Source organism: Peromyscus californicus, unplaced genomic scaffold (genome assembly GCF_007827085.1).
Source record: "Peromyscus californicus insignis strain IS unplaced genomic scaffold, ASM782708v3 Scaffold_4__1_contigs__length_199733344, whole genome shotgun sequence".
In the NCBI taxonomy this organism is placed as follows: Eukaryota; Metazoa; Chordata; class Mammalia; order Rodentia; family Cricetidae; genus Peromyscus; species Peromyscus californicus.
The window spans coordinates 41,772,111-41,789,757 of record NW_026294562.1 but is presented as its reverse complement, the minus strand read 5'-3'; the positions used below and the strand labels follow the sequence as shown (position 1 = coordinate 41,789,757).

Sequence of the window (17,647 nt, the reverse complement as noted above, 5' to 3'; positions counted from 1 at the left end):
GCAAAAAGCCACTTAAAAATAGCTGTGTCATATGATTGAAAGAATAAAGTGAGAGATGAACTGCTCAAATCTGGGGAGAGCCATGTTGTCTTCTGAATTAGACAATGTAAACCAAGGGTACTAAAAGAGATGAAAAGGGCCCAAGTGATGGCTTTGTACATTTATTTCCTTATGCATGAACTTGGGTGGCTTTGAAACACTGAAGCCTTTTGCATTTTCCTAAGCACATCAACTGTGGGAGCTGCCTGGCTTATATGCTCTTTCGTTAGGACAAGGTCTTCAGAGAGGAGTGAGCTTTGATTATGGCTGAGGAGCAGCTAGAACTAGAGCTAGTACTAAGCCTGATTTTGCAAACTTTTAAAAGCAAGAAAATGCTTTTCAATTTAGATTATTCTTTTTCTTCTCTCTCTCTCTCTCTCTCTCTCTCTCTCTCTCTCTCTCTCTCTCTCTCCCTTCCTTTCTTTCTTTTTTTTTGTCACATTGGTAGATGCAAACTCTGGTGAGTCCACAAGCTCCAAACCCTCACAAATGTCAAATGTGTGTACACACCACATATTTCAATCTCCCTCTCTCATTCACTTTTTCTTGTTTGGAAGAAATTCTTGTCAAAATCTGTACACCCAATGTTTCATGAAGGTTGGAATTATTGACACTTTTTATATCGTTACAATTTAATCACTATGAAGAGTTTAGTTTACCTGATCCCAGCTTGGAATAGATTTTGGTAGTTGGAATGCCCTATAATTCTTTACTTAATTTGTCTTTTATAAACTTTGCTGAGTCTGTGGTTTGTGTGTGTGTGTGTGTGTGTATATCTCAAGAAAGTTTTAAGTGAAAAAATTTCCCACTGAGTTAAGTTTAATTTAGTACTTGTTAAGGAAGCAAGAAAATGAAAGTACTAGAAAAATGAAGTATTCCTTAAATTCCAAGTACAAGGACAGGATCAGAAGTCCTTTAACACAGATGCTTCCAGACTGAAACTTCCTCACTGCAAACACATTGCATAAGGATCCGAGGGAGAATGATGGGCCTAAGTATTTAAGAGTCAGGAATGCATTTGTTTGGTGTTCAAATACTTCTCTAGTTAATAATCAGCAACATCACTTGGTGAATTTTGATTTTTTCCCTGTATGTTCTATACAATTCTCATCTACTCAGTAATCATTATACCATTTGATGTGCTGGTTACAGCATTTTCACACTTGGCAGGACACTAGTTATGTATGCCATTAAATCTCAGTGGGGAGCTTCCTCTATGTGTGTGCATGTTCCTTTTACTGTGTGCTACTGAAGAATTGTATTAGATTTGCATTCCCTAGAGGGATTGAAACAAGGGCTGTTAGCACCTGGCTGCAAAGCATGAAAGGCAGGGGTTAGAAGTATTTGTCAAATTACCTTTCCTGACCAGTGTCACAATTTATATATTATTTCCCCTAATGCTTTTTTTTTTCTTTATTATTTTCCAAAGCAGGTTGGTGTTTGGGGCTGGGGGAGGAGAAAACAATAAGCAATTAATAACAAAAACTAAAAGAATATCAGCTATAGTCGAACACCTACATAATCTTAATCTCGAGTATTGCTCTCCAAACCAAACAACTCACTGATGCACCTAGGACTGTTCTCTAGTTTAGTTCCTTTATGATGAGGTAGATGAAATGAAGCTTAAAGTTGATGAACTATCTTGCAGGGCAATACAAAAGCCCCCATCACATCCCTGTCTTCATTACCCACCCCCTCAGGAGTTGTGAGAAAATGCCACATGTGCCCTGAATCCCTACTACTGAGCTTTTGCATGAAGAGCTCCTTTGAAAGTTACAAGACCCCTTATCAAACTCTGTCACCTCCACCTGACTCTGCTTTCTTACAATTGATACAGGATTATGAGGAGTCCCATTTCCTGGGGAGGTGGAAACACTCACGGCATTTAGTTATTAAGAAGCACTTGAGGCAGAGCCTGGCTCGTTGGGAATGGCTAACACTAGCAATCACAGTCCTGTGAAAATCTTGGATTTGTTTCCCAGATCTGTTCCCACAATGCCATTCTCCTGTTTTCTCCTACTTTTTCTGTTAGTCTCTCTTACATCATTGTTTCACCCAAGCACCAGTGTGAAATTCCCAGGTTTATCCAGACTTTTAGGGTCCTGCGATTCTTTTCTCTCATAGGATTTGCTAATTCCAATTTTTCTTTCTCATGTCACACACCTTCCTTTAGAAATAAATAATAGGAAATTCAAGACAACAAACATTTTCACATAGGGTTCAAACTTAATCAATAATTAGCGTAATTATTGAATTTAACTCCTTAACTTACAATTTTTCATGCTCAAAAGACATTTTCACCTGCTAGCGATATCTCATGCACAGAGTAAATAATTACAACCAAAATGTATTATGATGATTTCACTTATTTGCTCACAGCAGCCCTACTGGAAGCTATGATTTCTTTTATAGAGATGAAGAATCTAAGGGGCTGAGTAATAAAAACCTACACAGCTTGTAAATGGCAAATCTAGACCTTGAATGCTGGTTAGCTGCACCCCCATGCTGCTATGGCCACTGCCATGACTTAGGGATATAGAAATTATATAGTGTGCACTTTTTTGCTTTGACTTTTATCTGCCCATTCCTAAATCCTGGAGGGTACTGACTGTGAGCTTTTCAGGATGCTTCTTTCAGACCATAGGAAGCTATTGGCCACCAGTTTTGAGAGAAAAGGAGACAATAGAGAGGGCAGAAGGAAACAGTTCTGTTCACTGAACAGAAAAGGAATGTCTGGGCTTGGAGAAACTGTGAGGAAGAAGTTGCGACACAGGTGCACACTTTCCATGTGAACTGCATTACTTCAAGCACTATGGATGAAATTTTGGTTATAACAGTTGATTTTATTCTTACATGTCTGGTTTCATTAATCTCTCTCTCTCTCTCATCTGTGTGTATGTGTGTATATACATATATATGTACAAAGAAGTATGAGCAATTGAATTTTCTGTGCTAGGCACAATTGGAATATTGAGATTTTTAGTTACCTCCACCTTTTATCTCTTTTAAAATTTTTACAATTTACAAAATCAGGCTAGTTGGGATTTCAAATAACTCCTCCCTGCTTTTCTTAATTTCTCCCATTTTCTCATCCTTTTTCCAGTGTCTCCTTATCCTTTGTTTAATACATTTGTTGTGTTTTTGTTCCATAATCAGATATTAGAATGCTAATATGGTTATTGTCTCAAGAAATGATATTTTTAATGGATTGATAGGGCAGCAAACAAGTAGTTAGAATACATTCAATGGTGGAATGTTCTCAAAACAGGAAAGCGAAAAGCTGAGAAGCTTTGTGAAAGAGGTAAAGTGGAAGAGGAAAGTACATGCGCTCGGGGAGTGCTTTCTTTGACTACATGGCTGGTGGAGTCCAGAAGAAATATTGATGCTCAAAGGGGGGCAGAACTACCGTCAAGATAAAGCTGTCTGTGCTATGGCTGCCTTCATTTAGAAAAATCTTTTCTAACTTCTGATTAAAACTGTATTTTATTTTCTCAGTGTTTGGAAGCAGTTGAACAAACAGCTGAATTTCTGTGATATATAGTTGTCTAATAAGACAGACTTGAATTCAATTTCCAGAGTCTGTACTTATTTCTTAATCTAACCTTGGCCAAGCTTTAATCTGCTTCAACTTAAATTTTTCTATCTATGAATTAGCATTTAATAAAGATGCTACTTTGGAAAGTGGTTATGAGAATTAAATAAGTAGTTTATTCTTGTATAATATTAGAGGGACCAGCCTTAATATTACTCATCCCAGGGGCTCAGGAGAGAAACTACAAGCGGTGAGGACTATTTTCCAGAAAATAGAATCTCAGCACGCCAAGCTCTTTAGTCCATTCACTTTAATTCCCATTCACTTTAATTCTCAATTCTCTTTTCAGTCTCTAGCTTTACAGTTACATACCCAAAACAATCACAACCCTCCCCTCCAGCCAGGTCACCAGGCCTGAATTCCTGCAAGGTCATAAAGAAAGGCAGGTAAGGGTTTCCTCAGGCAGTGATTGTCAGGCTTTTTTTACGACCTGAAAATGGAGTGGTTAAGGAAGAAAGTCAGCTGAGAGCTAATATCAGTTAGTATATCAAAACGGAAATTTATGTGCTCAATCTATATTTCTAGGAGTGGTTAGGTAAGAAGTTAGGGGTCTATAAAGTTAGTAAGGCTGCAAGAAAGGAGGGTCCGAGCTAAATTGTGTAAAGCTATTACTTAATGTCCACCTGACCTAGGTGGTGTCTCCTTGTGGAATTTATCTTAAATCAGGAGACTAGTTTGTGGTGAACTGGATTTATATTTCTGTTAGTTCTAGAATGTGGCTAAAAGAGATAGCTGAAAGGAGAGAAACAGGTGGGCTGGGGGGAAGGAAGCCTTTTCTGAGGCTATTCTCCAAATACCTTGAATGTCTGTGTCCAGAGAGTGATCAGTCCACACTGTTAGGAGTTCTTAGGGAAAAATCAATTGGGAAAACTATGAAAGCACACATGATTTTAATAACAGAAGACAGCTGATATATAACAAGCCAAGTAACACCAAAAGCTCCTTGGAATTTGACTTCTCTGAAGGAATTCCTTGATCCCTTCAGGTAGTGGCTTTGCCATAACCAGCTGAGTTCTTATAATATTTTCCTGTGGCCTGAAACAGTTTTTGGAAAGTAGACAGTGTCTAACACTTGGTATTTGGTACATATAGGTCTAATTTGATACTTATAAGTCTAACACTTATTATTGTTATCTTCCCGAACTATTCTTTCAAAGATGAACCCTAGAGTCCTGAAATGGTTCAATTTTCAATGCCAGTAAAATCTGTAATTTATTACTTAATACAGTGTTTATCTCATTTGAGATTAATAAGTAACTAGTTGGAAGAAACCAGAAAATATTACTATGTTCCTGTTTCCAAGCTTGGGAAGCAGAGCTCAGAGAACATGCTGACTTGTTCAAGGCTACCCAGCTCTTAAGATACAAAACCAGTTGGGTGGTAGTGGTGCACACCTTTAATCCTTAAATCCTGCACACTCAGGAGGCAGAGGCAGTGGATCTCTGTGAATTTAAGACTAGCCTGGTCTACAGAGAGAGTTGCAATTACACAGAGCACAGAGAAACTGTATCTTGAAAAAACATAAATAAATGAATGAATAAATAAATAAATAAAACCAGAATATAAAGATGATGGATTGTACCGTTTCAGATGATGTGTTTATATATGCCATCCTTTTCTCCCTGACTACTAAAGATAGTGATATTCCAATCTCATTCAAGAAAACCTCAGTACAAATCCTAAAGTAAATAGCACATAACCTTTGAAAGTTATTGTTTCCATTTCTTAAAGACTGTTCTCATGGCTTTTCAAGCATAGAGTATACCTACTGAATTTTTCACTTGCTCCTTTCCAAAATGAGAAGGCTATGTGAGAAACATTCAGAGAGTGTGGTAGACCCATTTGAAGAGCAATCCAACCTAAGTTAATGCCTCTGCTCTACCTCGGTGTTTTCTGTAGAGGGTAGAAGGCCTAATACTGTTAAGGAGGAAAGAAAGACACACAGAACCTTTTAATGCTTCTATAGATTAATTATGATTCAGAACATTTATGATGCATATAATATATATGTGTGTGTGTATATATATGTATATAATTTTGTCATCCATTGGACTTAGAGATGATGTAACTCAAAGTAAATGCAGTAACATCCTTCCTTCCTACTTGACTTAAAGGGCTTTAAAACAGGGGCAAATGACTAGGCAGTTACATTACTAGAAAGGGAATCATATAAAACAGAAATAGGAGGAAGTCTGCGTTTCTCCCCATTTATGTTGGCCACTCTCACTTTGTTTTCACCCCCTTGACTGCAGATAGTTTCCTACCTTATAATATTTCTTCTCTCATTTCCTTTTACCTGCTCAATTTTGAATCACAAGATTTTGCTTTGCTGCCTCAGGGCTTAGGTTAAAACTAGTTGTGAGAAATCTAGCCACCCCTTTTTTTTAATGTTTAAGATCCACTTGATGTGTTCCATTTCTCCTATTGTTAATTCTACCCTGCTTTTCATCTTCTTATTTTTATCATTTCTCATTGCCGTGGTATATTTTCAGGTTTTAAATGATGAGAAAATATACACATTATAATATTTAGCATTTCCCTACACATTGACATCACCACCCATCACTCTCTATGTTGTGTCCCTGCCTTTCAGAGTTGGCAACATACATAAGTGATCTGGAGTGGGGACTGATTTTCAGCATTCTCTCCCTTAGAAAATCTTAAAATACTTTGTACATTGAGAATGCAATTTTTATACTTTCTCAGCGACTACAAAAACATTGACTTCCATTATAAGGACTTCGAGCTGATATCCCAGTTACCATTGCTCAGAAATAACTTGAATTTAGGTCACTTTGTTAGAGGAAGTTCAGAGCCAGTAGGCCACCAAATCTCATACCAACAGACCAGAAGAGAAGATATTTCCTATGCCCATTAATAAAACTCATTTTGATCTAAATCAGAAATATTTTGAAGAAAGTTCATATTTGGTAAAAGGAGAAAGATTTATACGGTCTGAAGAAAAACCAGAGTGCAGAAATTTCTTATTTAAAATTGTTTGTCACCAAGTACAGGAAGACTTAAAAACTTTGACTCTGAATAGGCATCTTTGTTTTTTTAAGTTGGGACACTAAACTACACCAATAAATAGGAAGATAGTATGTGTATTATTTTTAATTTGATAAATGCAAAGTAGAAATGTATAAATCAAGTTTAAGTTGACTAAAAAACTCTTTTTTAATTTTTTTTATTTATTTTACATACCAATCACTCATCCCTCATCTCATTTCCCCCCCCCCACACCCAGCTACCCTCCCACCCATCTTCATCTCCTCCAACAGGGTAAGTTCTCCCATGAGGGGACAGCTAAGCCTGGTACATTCAGTTGAGGCAGGATCAAGCCCCTCCCCTCTTTATCAAGGTTGAGCAAGGTATCTGACCATAGATAGGTAATGGGATCCAGAAAGCCAGCTCGTGCACCAGGGATAGATCCTGATCCCACTGCTAGGGACCCCTCAGAAAGACCCAGCTACACAACTATCTCCCATATGCAGAGGGTCTAGTCTGGTCCCATGCAGGTTCCACAGCTGTGGGTCTGAAGTTCATGAGTTGCTTTGAGCTTGGTTCAGTAAGATTAGACTACTAGCAACAGTGGTGAGGGTGCCTGAACTGGCCCACCCTGGTAATTAGATTGGTGAATACCATAATTTTCATCACAGAGCCCTCATCTAGTAACTGATGGAAATAGATGCAGACATCCACAACCATGTACAGGCCAAGCTCTGACAGTCCAGTAGAAGAGAGGGAAGAGGAATTACATGAGAAAGGGGGGGGGTCAAGATCATGATGGGAAAATCTACAGAGACAACTAAAAAACTCTTATTGATTGTTTCATCAGATTAAAAAGATACTAAAATAAAAGTCCTGGAATTCCAAAATTACAAATGACAGCTTTGAAATTCCAGTGATTTCTGTGAACTTAGGCTTAACATCTCTTGTACATATACAATACTATAAAGCACCATGAGTGCATTCAAAATTATAATACAGTTAATGATTAAATGTGACAAAATATTTTATTTTAATAGTATCATCCCTATCCACTAAACACGTCAACAGCAAACAACAAATGGAAAGTATAGTTCTCTCCATGATAGGACATTTAACAGGCTAAAATGGGTTTAATAATTACTATAATAAACATTCATTGAACTAAATTTCTCCATATACCCATTTAATATAATTATAGGAAGGGTAGTTATTCAAATATATTTGTTCTTACAAGTAGCTAGAAGACAACAAAAAATGTAAGTCTAAGACAACATAAAAAGAGAGAGCATTATGGTAGGTCATACCAATAAATTCACTATAACTAATAACAGAAGAAAGAAAAGATGTTGCAAGTCCAATTGTTACAGATACATTGGTAATTATATAGTTTATGTTGAGTTCTGTCTTAATACTGATATGTCTGGTGGAGAATGCATGTAATGGCAGACTACTGAGTTGTACTTTACGGGTGACACTGATATTTGCTCTCTAGCCTTATGAGCTCATTGTTGGCTTGCAGAAGTAGTCTCTGGGAGAATCCTCTAGATACGATTGCTCCAGTTCATGTCAGTATTGGCTATTTTAATTAGTTCCTAAAACATACTTTTTGGTCTAGAATCCAGTAGCTCAAATTTTCCTCTCTGGGCATCAAAGTCCACTACATGTTTACTTCATTTCAACTTGATTCTAGTGAACCCCTTTACTGGGCTATAAGTATCTCAGGTTTGATCTATGCATTGTCCTAATTCCATACTCCTTTCTTCCACAAGTCTTGCCATGAAATGTATTGATGAAATTGCTACTTTGGCTATTCAAATCTTCAGTTTACTGACTGATACTGATTAGAAATTCTCTCTCCTTAGAGTATGAATCTCCAGGAGCAGAGAGCTATACTTAAAATACTTGCTTTCTCACAGTATCTTCCATGGTGTATGTCTCATACTTGGTCATTATTTGACAAAATATTTCTCTGATCAAAATGGTGATCATTTTTGCATGGCACAGCCAGTGTAGTCATGATCCGACAGCAGCTGTGGCTATCTACAATGAGACAACATGAGACTTGGCCTATGAGCAGTCACAGATCTGGGAAGGATTTACTGGTCCCTGTGCCTTTCTGTTGAATTATTGACAACTGATGGATTCTGGGGATGGGACAGTCATCACTTTCATTTGTATATCCAGTGGTGAGCCCACCATGCTCCTAATGGGTAACTTCAAATCCATGGACACGCGAATGATCTTTGTTAAATTCAGATTCCAAACAAATAAGCAAATAAAATAAAGTAAAAACCATGGGCATAAGAAAGGGTGTACAGAGAGGTTGGGAGGATTAATGGAAGTGTTGAAAGATTAGAGAAGTGAGGAGTTGCACTAATCAGAGTGTACTTTGTGCTTGAATGAAATTGACAAAGAAAACAACTCAATAAAAAATTTAAAGTGGTCATTCCGGATTTGGTTATATAAATAAAGCTAAACAAACACTGGACTTACAGTTTTCTTTGGTATTAAAGGTTAAATCTGAATAATGCTGAGTCATGGGTGGTCACACAGTTATCCAAAGCCTACCTCTTCAGTTATCTGAAGCTTACCAAATAAACTTCAATATTATTCTGAAGCATCTACTGCCTTTAGTATGAAGGAGTAGTGTACAGTTTAGATGCATGATTCTAATTCTAATTATGCATGATGCATAATTCTAAAATGGCATGCACATTTTGTAATGAATCTTTCCCCAAAAGAAATCATGGGTCATAAGTCACCTATGGCAGGAATATCACTAAGAACTCACCAGCTGAGGACAAGAGGACCCAGGCAAGAACTAACTGCTCTCACAATAGCATAACAAAATGTGGTCAGTTTATCATGGGACTTTTCCATTATTTCTAAGTGAAATTACAATTTTTCAAAAAGGGGGGGTGGAATTATGAGTCTATCTACACATATGAGACATCAGATCTTTTAGTTTATCTATGAAAATCTAAGGTATAGTGCAATTCCTATGGCAGAAATAAGAGGTTATTATTGATGGTGAGTGAATTTCTTGTTAATTTTTCAAGGCCAATTATAATGTCTAATCTGGTTTGCAATCTCATAGGCTGTAAATATCTAATTTTAACACAGAGCAGAACATACTAATTTTGTAGTAGGAGATATGTGTTACTTTGCAACAAATTACATTTAGTTGGAGCAACTAGTCAACAGGTCATAAGGGGATGCTGCTTAATTGGTTTGAAGTAAAACATGAAAATGGTGACACTTAAGCTGAGAACCTTATAAAGGAAAGTAGAGAAGAGGAGGACATGGTGACTGAACTGTGAAGTGGGATGAACTCATGGGCTGAGCTCAGGGACTGGGACCAAAGATCAAGATGAAAAATCAGTTTTTTTCTACTTAGTATGCACACATATTTGTGTGTATGTTTATTACATGTTAAATGAAACAAAAGATGGGCATTTTGAGATAGGGAGAGACATGCAATGTGTAGGCATCATCTCATACTTCAACTCTAGTTTAAAAAGCCTCAAACTTACTGCATATTTGTTTTTATCTGCTTTCTTTGTATCTCCACAGATCTTCATAAACAATGAATGGCATGACTCAGTGAGTGGCAAGAAATTTCCTGTCCTTAACCCGGCAACTGAGGAGGTCATCTGCCATGTGGAAGAAGGGGACAAGGTAAGTTCCAGCACCCACAAGTCCAATTTGCTTCTCACTGTTCTGAGCTCAAAACCCAGGGTAAGCTCAAGGAAAGACATGAAAATATGGCTGCTCTGGCAGTTGGGTTAATGTTCTGTTGTCCTTGGCATAAGACAAACACCATCAACGGATGCCTTGGATGAGGTGCTGATTTTTTTCAAGCTATTTTTCCTTGGCTGCTTTTCACTTGAAATAGTGTCTAGATTCACTGTGCAGACAGACTCGTAGAAAGGAATCCATCTTAGGCTAAAAGAGAGAAATATTTTATAAGTTTACAGTTGTTCTTACACATTTGCTAAGTGAGTTAAAAGTTGATATAGGACTTTTAGAACACTGTATTATCAAGTTATTTTATTGAAAATCATTGATTTGGGAACAAGGAGATCAGGGAACATCATGCTATACTGCATAGTGGCAAAACCACATTCTCACTGCAGTATGTAAGGGTTTCTTTTTCCCACACCTCCCAAGAGTACTTTTTATGTTCTGATTTTTGTCAAGAATCATTAGGAATAGAGTAAGAGGATATCAGTTGATTTTCATTTTGTTTGGAGTTTGTCCAATAGCTAGCAAAGGGAACATGGTTTCAAATTCCTGTTGGCCATTTACACATCTTGAGCAGTGCTTTTTGAGATAATTTCCATTTAAATTAGATTATTTGGAATATTTTTGTTTACATTAGTCCCTTATAAAATCTGGAAACCAAATATTTGTCAGGTGAACAGAACAGTCTAACATCTCCCCCTGCAAGCAGTCAGTTCACCCATTTGCTCTCTAAGACTGTATCTTGAAATTACTTTTGCACATTTTCTTTTAGTAACATCATGGTTGTGTGTTTACATTTAGGTCCTTGGTCCATTTGAGTTAATTTCCATTTATCACAGAAGAGAAGGCTATACACTAACTCTTCTTCATGTAGTTTTCCAGCTTCTCTGTAGGAAAGAGGCTGGCTCTTCTCCAGTGTCTGTGGTGATACATTTGTTGAAATGGCTGCAGGTGCATAATGGAAAATATGGGTTTGGACTAGTACAAAGGTAGGCTGATTGGTACTACTGGCTTAGCTACTCGTGCATCTTCCTGAATTTCTAGAAGACCAAACTTAGGCAGAGATATAATTACCATCCACAACTGTGTGCCAGCGGTGACCCAGAAGCCTGTGAGCTAATCCCAGAAGGAAGTGAAGATGTGTTTACTATATTAAGAAAAGGAGGAATAAATGCTTTTGACCTGAGGCTGAGATATACGCAATATGGCCTTACCTCAAATGCCACCCTCATTCACTGAGTATCTCCAACAAGACTGGGAAGAAAGAAACAGAAACCTAAGCCTCACATGCAGTAAGACATAGATAAACTAAGAGCTCATCTGCTGTCTATGCCTTCTCCGTGTAGATAAAAATGACACTCGAGACTATGAATCTGTAGATGGCAGTTAACAAAAATCATGTTATTGCTGCTTTGACACTGAAGCCTTGGACATTTAGCTCCTAGGGGACATCCTGCTCTGACACTGGGGTTGGTCTCATCAGGATAACAAAGCTCTCTGCCTGGGTTCAGTAGAAACCTTGGCAGCTCAGGCAGGCTGAAGACTTTGCTGGGGGAATCAGTGAGGTTTACCTTCTTCCTCATGCACAGATGGGAAAGCTGGTGACCATGCCAGCAGCCTGGCCAGAGAGCCCTGATCTGCTCTGTCCTTAGTGACAACTGCCCCTCCTGTAGAAAGATCAAGGAGAAGAATTCATATCCATACAAGCTGCAAGCCAAGTCACTGTGCCAATCTGGTTGGCAGGACAGATGAGTCTTCTAAGACAATTGTCAATTATATAAAGTATTTGTGAGAAACAAGGGCTTGCTTCAAAACCACATTCCTGTCTCTGTTTCCTTTTTTAAAAAAATTATTTAAAAATGTCTTTTTGAATTATTTCAGTTCAAACCATTTGTGAGGAATCTAATAACCAGCGTCTAGCATTGCTTAGTCACTCTAGCATAACCTGGTAAAGTTCACAGTCACAAGAAACTTGGTATGCTGGACTGACTTATGAGGTCAAAGACTAAAGGTTTTGAAGATTCCATTCCCAAGCAGAATGGGGCTGCCAATGGGCCATATCCTGCAGGGGCCAGAGCAAATGTGTGTTCAAAAGCCAAGAATGCCTGTGGGTGGGAAGTGTTTTCTTTTCACTTCAGTGCTTCTTTAGGAGCTGCTGACTAATCCTGGGGCATGAGCTAATTGATAATTGGAGGGATAAAACTAAATGTCCATTAAAGTAAGTGCTTCAGACAGGTGTGAAAGGAAGCTGGTCTGATTGCTATTTTCTCCATCTCTGACTGAACTTAATGTGCCTGTGTACATTCCAGGAGAGATGGAAGTATTCAGAACCTCTCTAACTAGTCTTAGAGGCTCTTGCTTTCTCACTTTCATTCAAACTGTCCGCATACATTCAGCCTGCAGGATCTGACTTCAAAACTGGAATATTTGACTTTCTCTAGGCCAAAGCATTTGATCATAGAAAAATGCCAGTTAATCTTGTTGTCTGGCTAATATATATATATATATATCTTGGAAATGCCAGTCCTTGAATAAAAATATACATAATGATAGCTTTGAAAAGAAACATGTTTTAAAAAAAACCCTTTATGTGATTAGTATATTGGGTAATGCAAATGTTTTGATACATAATGAAATCAGTTAAACCATGATTACTATATAAATATTTAAAAATAAATTACATAAGGCAAAATGAATGCCTTTATATGTAACATGTTAGACTTATAATAAAGCTAAAAAAATTAAATATTGCATATGCATTAAAAGAATAGCAAGAAATCTTGCCATCTGTAAGACAGTGAGCAACGACTATGCTGCCCAAAGCAGCTTTGTTAGACAGCCTGGCTGAGATACAGCAAGTAAATATGGAGGTCAGTATACCATCAAATTTTGGCTCTATTTTCTGCTGTGTTTCTCATGTATAAAGTCTATTTACCTACATTTCAAGGTTTATGATACTTAATTGTAGTAGTAACTTGGGGGCTATAAAGATCTTGCCTTTGTGTCAGAAGCCTAAAGCCTCTCTCTCTTTCTTAAATTACTTTATTGAAATGAACTCACAAAGGAAAACTTCACACAGCTAGATTAAGGAAACCACTCAAACAGAAACTTACCTAGTCCCAAACTATGCATCTCAGTGAATTTCTACACAGTTAGAAGGGCCATTGTGAAGCCACGAAACTTCACTTGGGGTTTCACACTTTCCCTATCAACTATATTTTTGTGGATTTGACCAGCACAAAGACTACGACAGAGTTGAAATTAAAAAAAAAAAAAAAGAGTTAGCTTTCATCCTCTCTCATGATTCAAGGGTCCTGTTGCCTGTGTTCTGTGCTGGCTCATTCACTGCTATTACTTTCTTTGTCTCCTTTATATGTCATTCTATACACACACAACTGTCCACATACAAACATTATACATTCTAGGCTAGGATCTGCACATAAGGAAGAATATTCAATTTCTTTTTCTGAGCTTGAGTGACTTTGCTTAATATTACACATATTAAATCCATTCCTTTTCCTGCGGATTTCTTGATTTCATTTTTTTTAGAACTGAATAATATTCTATTTTCTATGTGAACCACATTTCCATTTATTTGTTGACAGACACTTAAGTTGCTTCCATTTCTTTGATATTCTAAATAGAAAAAGTTCATGGTAATTGTCTATAGCACTAACTCGTGGCAATGAAGAACTTACTTTCCTTCCTGGAGGTCAGTAAGAGGCTCTTAATTACTTTGTGCACTGAGCTGCGTTTCTGGTGACTTTTGTGTTAGGTTAACACACTGAACCAGGACTTTGAAAAATGTGTGGGACTTTGAAAGGTAAAGGGACATGCTGCTAGAACATTCACTATTCAAAGAGAATTTCAGGAGTCAAGATGAGGAGGGATGGCTCCTACTGAGTAGGAGAAAGGTTAACAGGAAGTCTTGGCCTGCAAAGTGGTGCCAGAAAGTGTTGGAACTTGAAACCAAATGGAGAGCCTTGACCTTAGGACTGTGGATGAAGCAAGCAGGTATAAACATGAATGGAAAAGTGATAAGATTAATTATGTGAAGGATATTAGCTTTGTAGAGGAAGCTGCTGACAGTATGGGACACAGAGCTGATGTGGAAGAGGATGGAGAAGGCTGAAAGAACATGCTAGAATGGTCTAGGATACTGTACTCACTTTCATGTTGGTTTCTCTTTTGGGACCACAATTGTCTCCCTCTAGTGAACACTTAGCATGTCATTCACAAAGAAAATGTGAGACAACTGTTCCTGAATAAGAGCAATGAACTTCAAACAATATATCTTACTTTAGAACAGAGTAGACCACTTGCATCCACATGTTGGTAAATTAAACTGCCCTGGGATCAGAAGGTGTAGCTGCTAATGTAGACAATGTGATGCAGTGTATCACAGCTGTGTGGACACCGAGTTCACAGGCTTTTTTAGCTATTATTCTCTAATAGAGTACAACTATTATTTACCTAGCCTTGTTTTGTGTATCAGAAGTAAATTAGAGTTAACCTAAAAGGTCTGTGGGTTATATGCAAATTCTATGTAAATTTAACATCTGTGATTTTAGACTATCTTTCCAGGACTTGAGAATCGGTTCTCCCTGGATACTGAGGGAAGGATGTATTTATAAAATGATAAGGTGATGTTTGGTTGCATGTTCCTCCAATTTAATGATGTTTCAGAACAAAATCTTTACCTCAGGGTCCTATCATTAGCCAAACTATAGTTGGAATGTTAGGAAGACACACAGATGTTTGAATCCCTCAAATCTTACATGGTTAAAAGGAAAAATCAGAATTCAAAGCTGAGTTTTTTGTTTCACTAAAAATCCATGGTCCTTACTCTCTTTATGGCCCTACAGGATTATATACACGATGTGAGAGAAGGAGAGTCATGACCCCAAAAGATATAAACATAAGAACAAATTTATTTATGATAGCCCTGTGTAGGAGTGTAGCTAGAGTTTTCCTGCCTGGCCCACAGTCAGGACAAATCTCTGTCTACCGCCAGTCCCACAGCTGCTCAGACCCAACCAAGTAAACACAGAGACTTATATTGCTTACAAACTGTATGGCCATAGCAGGCTTCTTGCTAACTGTTCTTATATCTTAAATTAATCCATTTCTATAAATCTATACCTTGCCATGTGGCTCATGGCTTACTGGCATCTTCACATGCTGCTTGTCATGGCAGCGGCTGGCAGTGTCTCTCTCCTCAGCCTTCCACTTCCCAGAATTCTTCTCTTCCTTGTCCCACCTATACTTCCTCCTGCCTGACTACTGGTCAATTAGTGTTTTATTTACTAACCAGTCAGAGCAAAACATTTGCCATACAGAACATCCCACAGCACTAGGAGGGTTTCTTAAATGGTAAGGTTTGTTTCAAAACCATTTTCTATCCACCCTTAGGGAGAGGGAGGAGGCTCAAGACATCTCATACTTAGCAAAGGCCAATGACATAACAGTAAAACAGAAGGATCCACACCAGAGCTGCATCTCACAGGTCTAACACAGAAGGGTGTATGTGCATGTGTGTGTGTGTGTGTGTGTGTGTGTGTGTGTGTGTGTGTGTGTGTGTGTGTTAAAGTATCCATAGATCACATGGGAAAACTCAGATTTTTGAGCTTTGCTTTTTCTTTTCTTCTCCAAACAGTGTTCTCTGGATTTCCTTAGGAAAAACTTAGAAAATTTGTTGTAAAACAAAACAAAATCTAAATATAAGTAGTAATATGGTCAATGTGATTCCTAAAATATACATTGTTCTCGAAGCAAAAACTACATGTACATGTACTTAATTCCACATAGTCATTATTCTTCAAAAGATTTGACACTAGTATGTAAATTAGCATAGTAAATGAGTATTAGTGTGTAACTTTAAACATTCAGTTGTTTAAACCAAGATGTACTTCTAAAAGGATTCTTCCTGTCCATTCATAAATAAAGGAGGTCTTTGATTTATATGGTTGGACAGATAATTTTACAACCTTGATTTATTACTTTTAAGGTCTTTTTTGTTTATTTTTGTTTTTGTTTTTCAAGATAGGGTTTCTCTGGGCAGCCCTGGCTGTCCTGAAACTATCTGTGTAGACCAGGCATAAGAAAGCAGTACACATTCAATAGAAATTGGACATTTTGTTTTAAAAATTGGACTCTTTCCAGGCTTATGATTTATAGTACAGTAGTCTCTTGTGATGCTTATGGAACTCCCCAGCAGCCACACAGTCCTGTGGGTAAGCCATCAGTTCTGTAACCCACAGCATACTGAGTTCAATACAAGAAATGACACATCCAATACTTGTTAAGGAAGACAGTCCATATTAGGTAGTTTAGGTCAAGCTGTGATGTTTGTTGTGTGATGTGTACTGAATGCATTTAAGATATTTTTAGTTGTAGCTCTCATAAATGCAGGAGCATCTGTACTGACATGGTTTATTTCCACCTCAGTTTGCAGACATGTAGACTTCTTCAATGTATTATGGAATGCTTTCTGAGAAGGTGATATTAATATAGCCTTCCACACCTCTCTAAGGTGAAGGCAAAACAGGTTCAGCTAAGTGCAAGCAATTCAAAAAATATGGGGGGAGGTCTCCTTCTTTATATTCTAATTCTCAGTAGAATTAAGTGTCCTAAATAAAGATGCAGTCTACTGGCCTGTAGGATTGATGGGGTTCCACCCAATGCCAGTCTTATAGACAAAATTTTGAAAATTAATTACATTTAAAATATTAATTTATGAGCCAGGCAGTGGTGGCATACACCTTTAATCCCAGCACTTGTGAAGCAGAGGCAGGTGGATCTCTGTGAGTTAGGTCAAGGCTAGCCTGGTCTACAGAACGAGTTCCAGGACAGCCAGGGCTGCCCAGAGAAACCCTGTCTCAAAAAAACAAAACAAAACAAAAAATATTTATTTACTATGTATGTGCAAAGATACACACACACACACATACACACACACACACACACACACACACACACACACACACACACACACACGTGCACAGACATCATGGCACCCATGCAGACATTGGAGGACAACTTGTCCTCCAATGAAAGAGATGGTTTTCTCTTTCTACCACGTGAGTGTTAGAGCTGGAACTAAGGATGTAGGGCATGGCAGTAAGGGCCTGTACTCAAGTGAGCCATCTCTCAGGGCCATGCTGTATTTTAATAGTTGTTGCTTTATTCTACGTTAATTCCACACATAGTATTGTATTTGAAATAAAGTTCTCATACATTTATACAAAGTACCTTCTTTCATCTCAAATAATAATATGGAAC

The 17,647-nt window shown here is 37.7% G+C and overlaps 1 protein-coding gene across 2 annotated transcripts in view; it reads left to right on the top strand.

Moving 5' to 3' along the window:
- LOC128094032 (aldehyde dehydrogenase 1A1) overlaps positions 1–17,647 on the top strand; it is a 127,301-nt gene that overhangs the window by 83,022 nt on the left and 26,632 nt on the right. For both annotated transcript variants that reach the window (XM_052712080.1, XM_052712079.1), the window contains one exon: positions 10,196–10,300. Coding sequence is in view for 1 of the 2 variants with exons in the window: in XM_052712079.1 (XP_052568039.1) it covers positions 10,196–10,300 (105 nt within the window). In the remaining variant the exon portion in view is untranslated. The remainder of the gene's footprint in view (positions 1–10,195; positions 10,301–17,647) is intronic.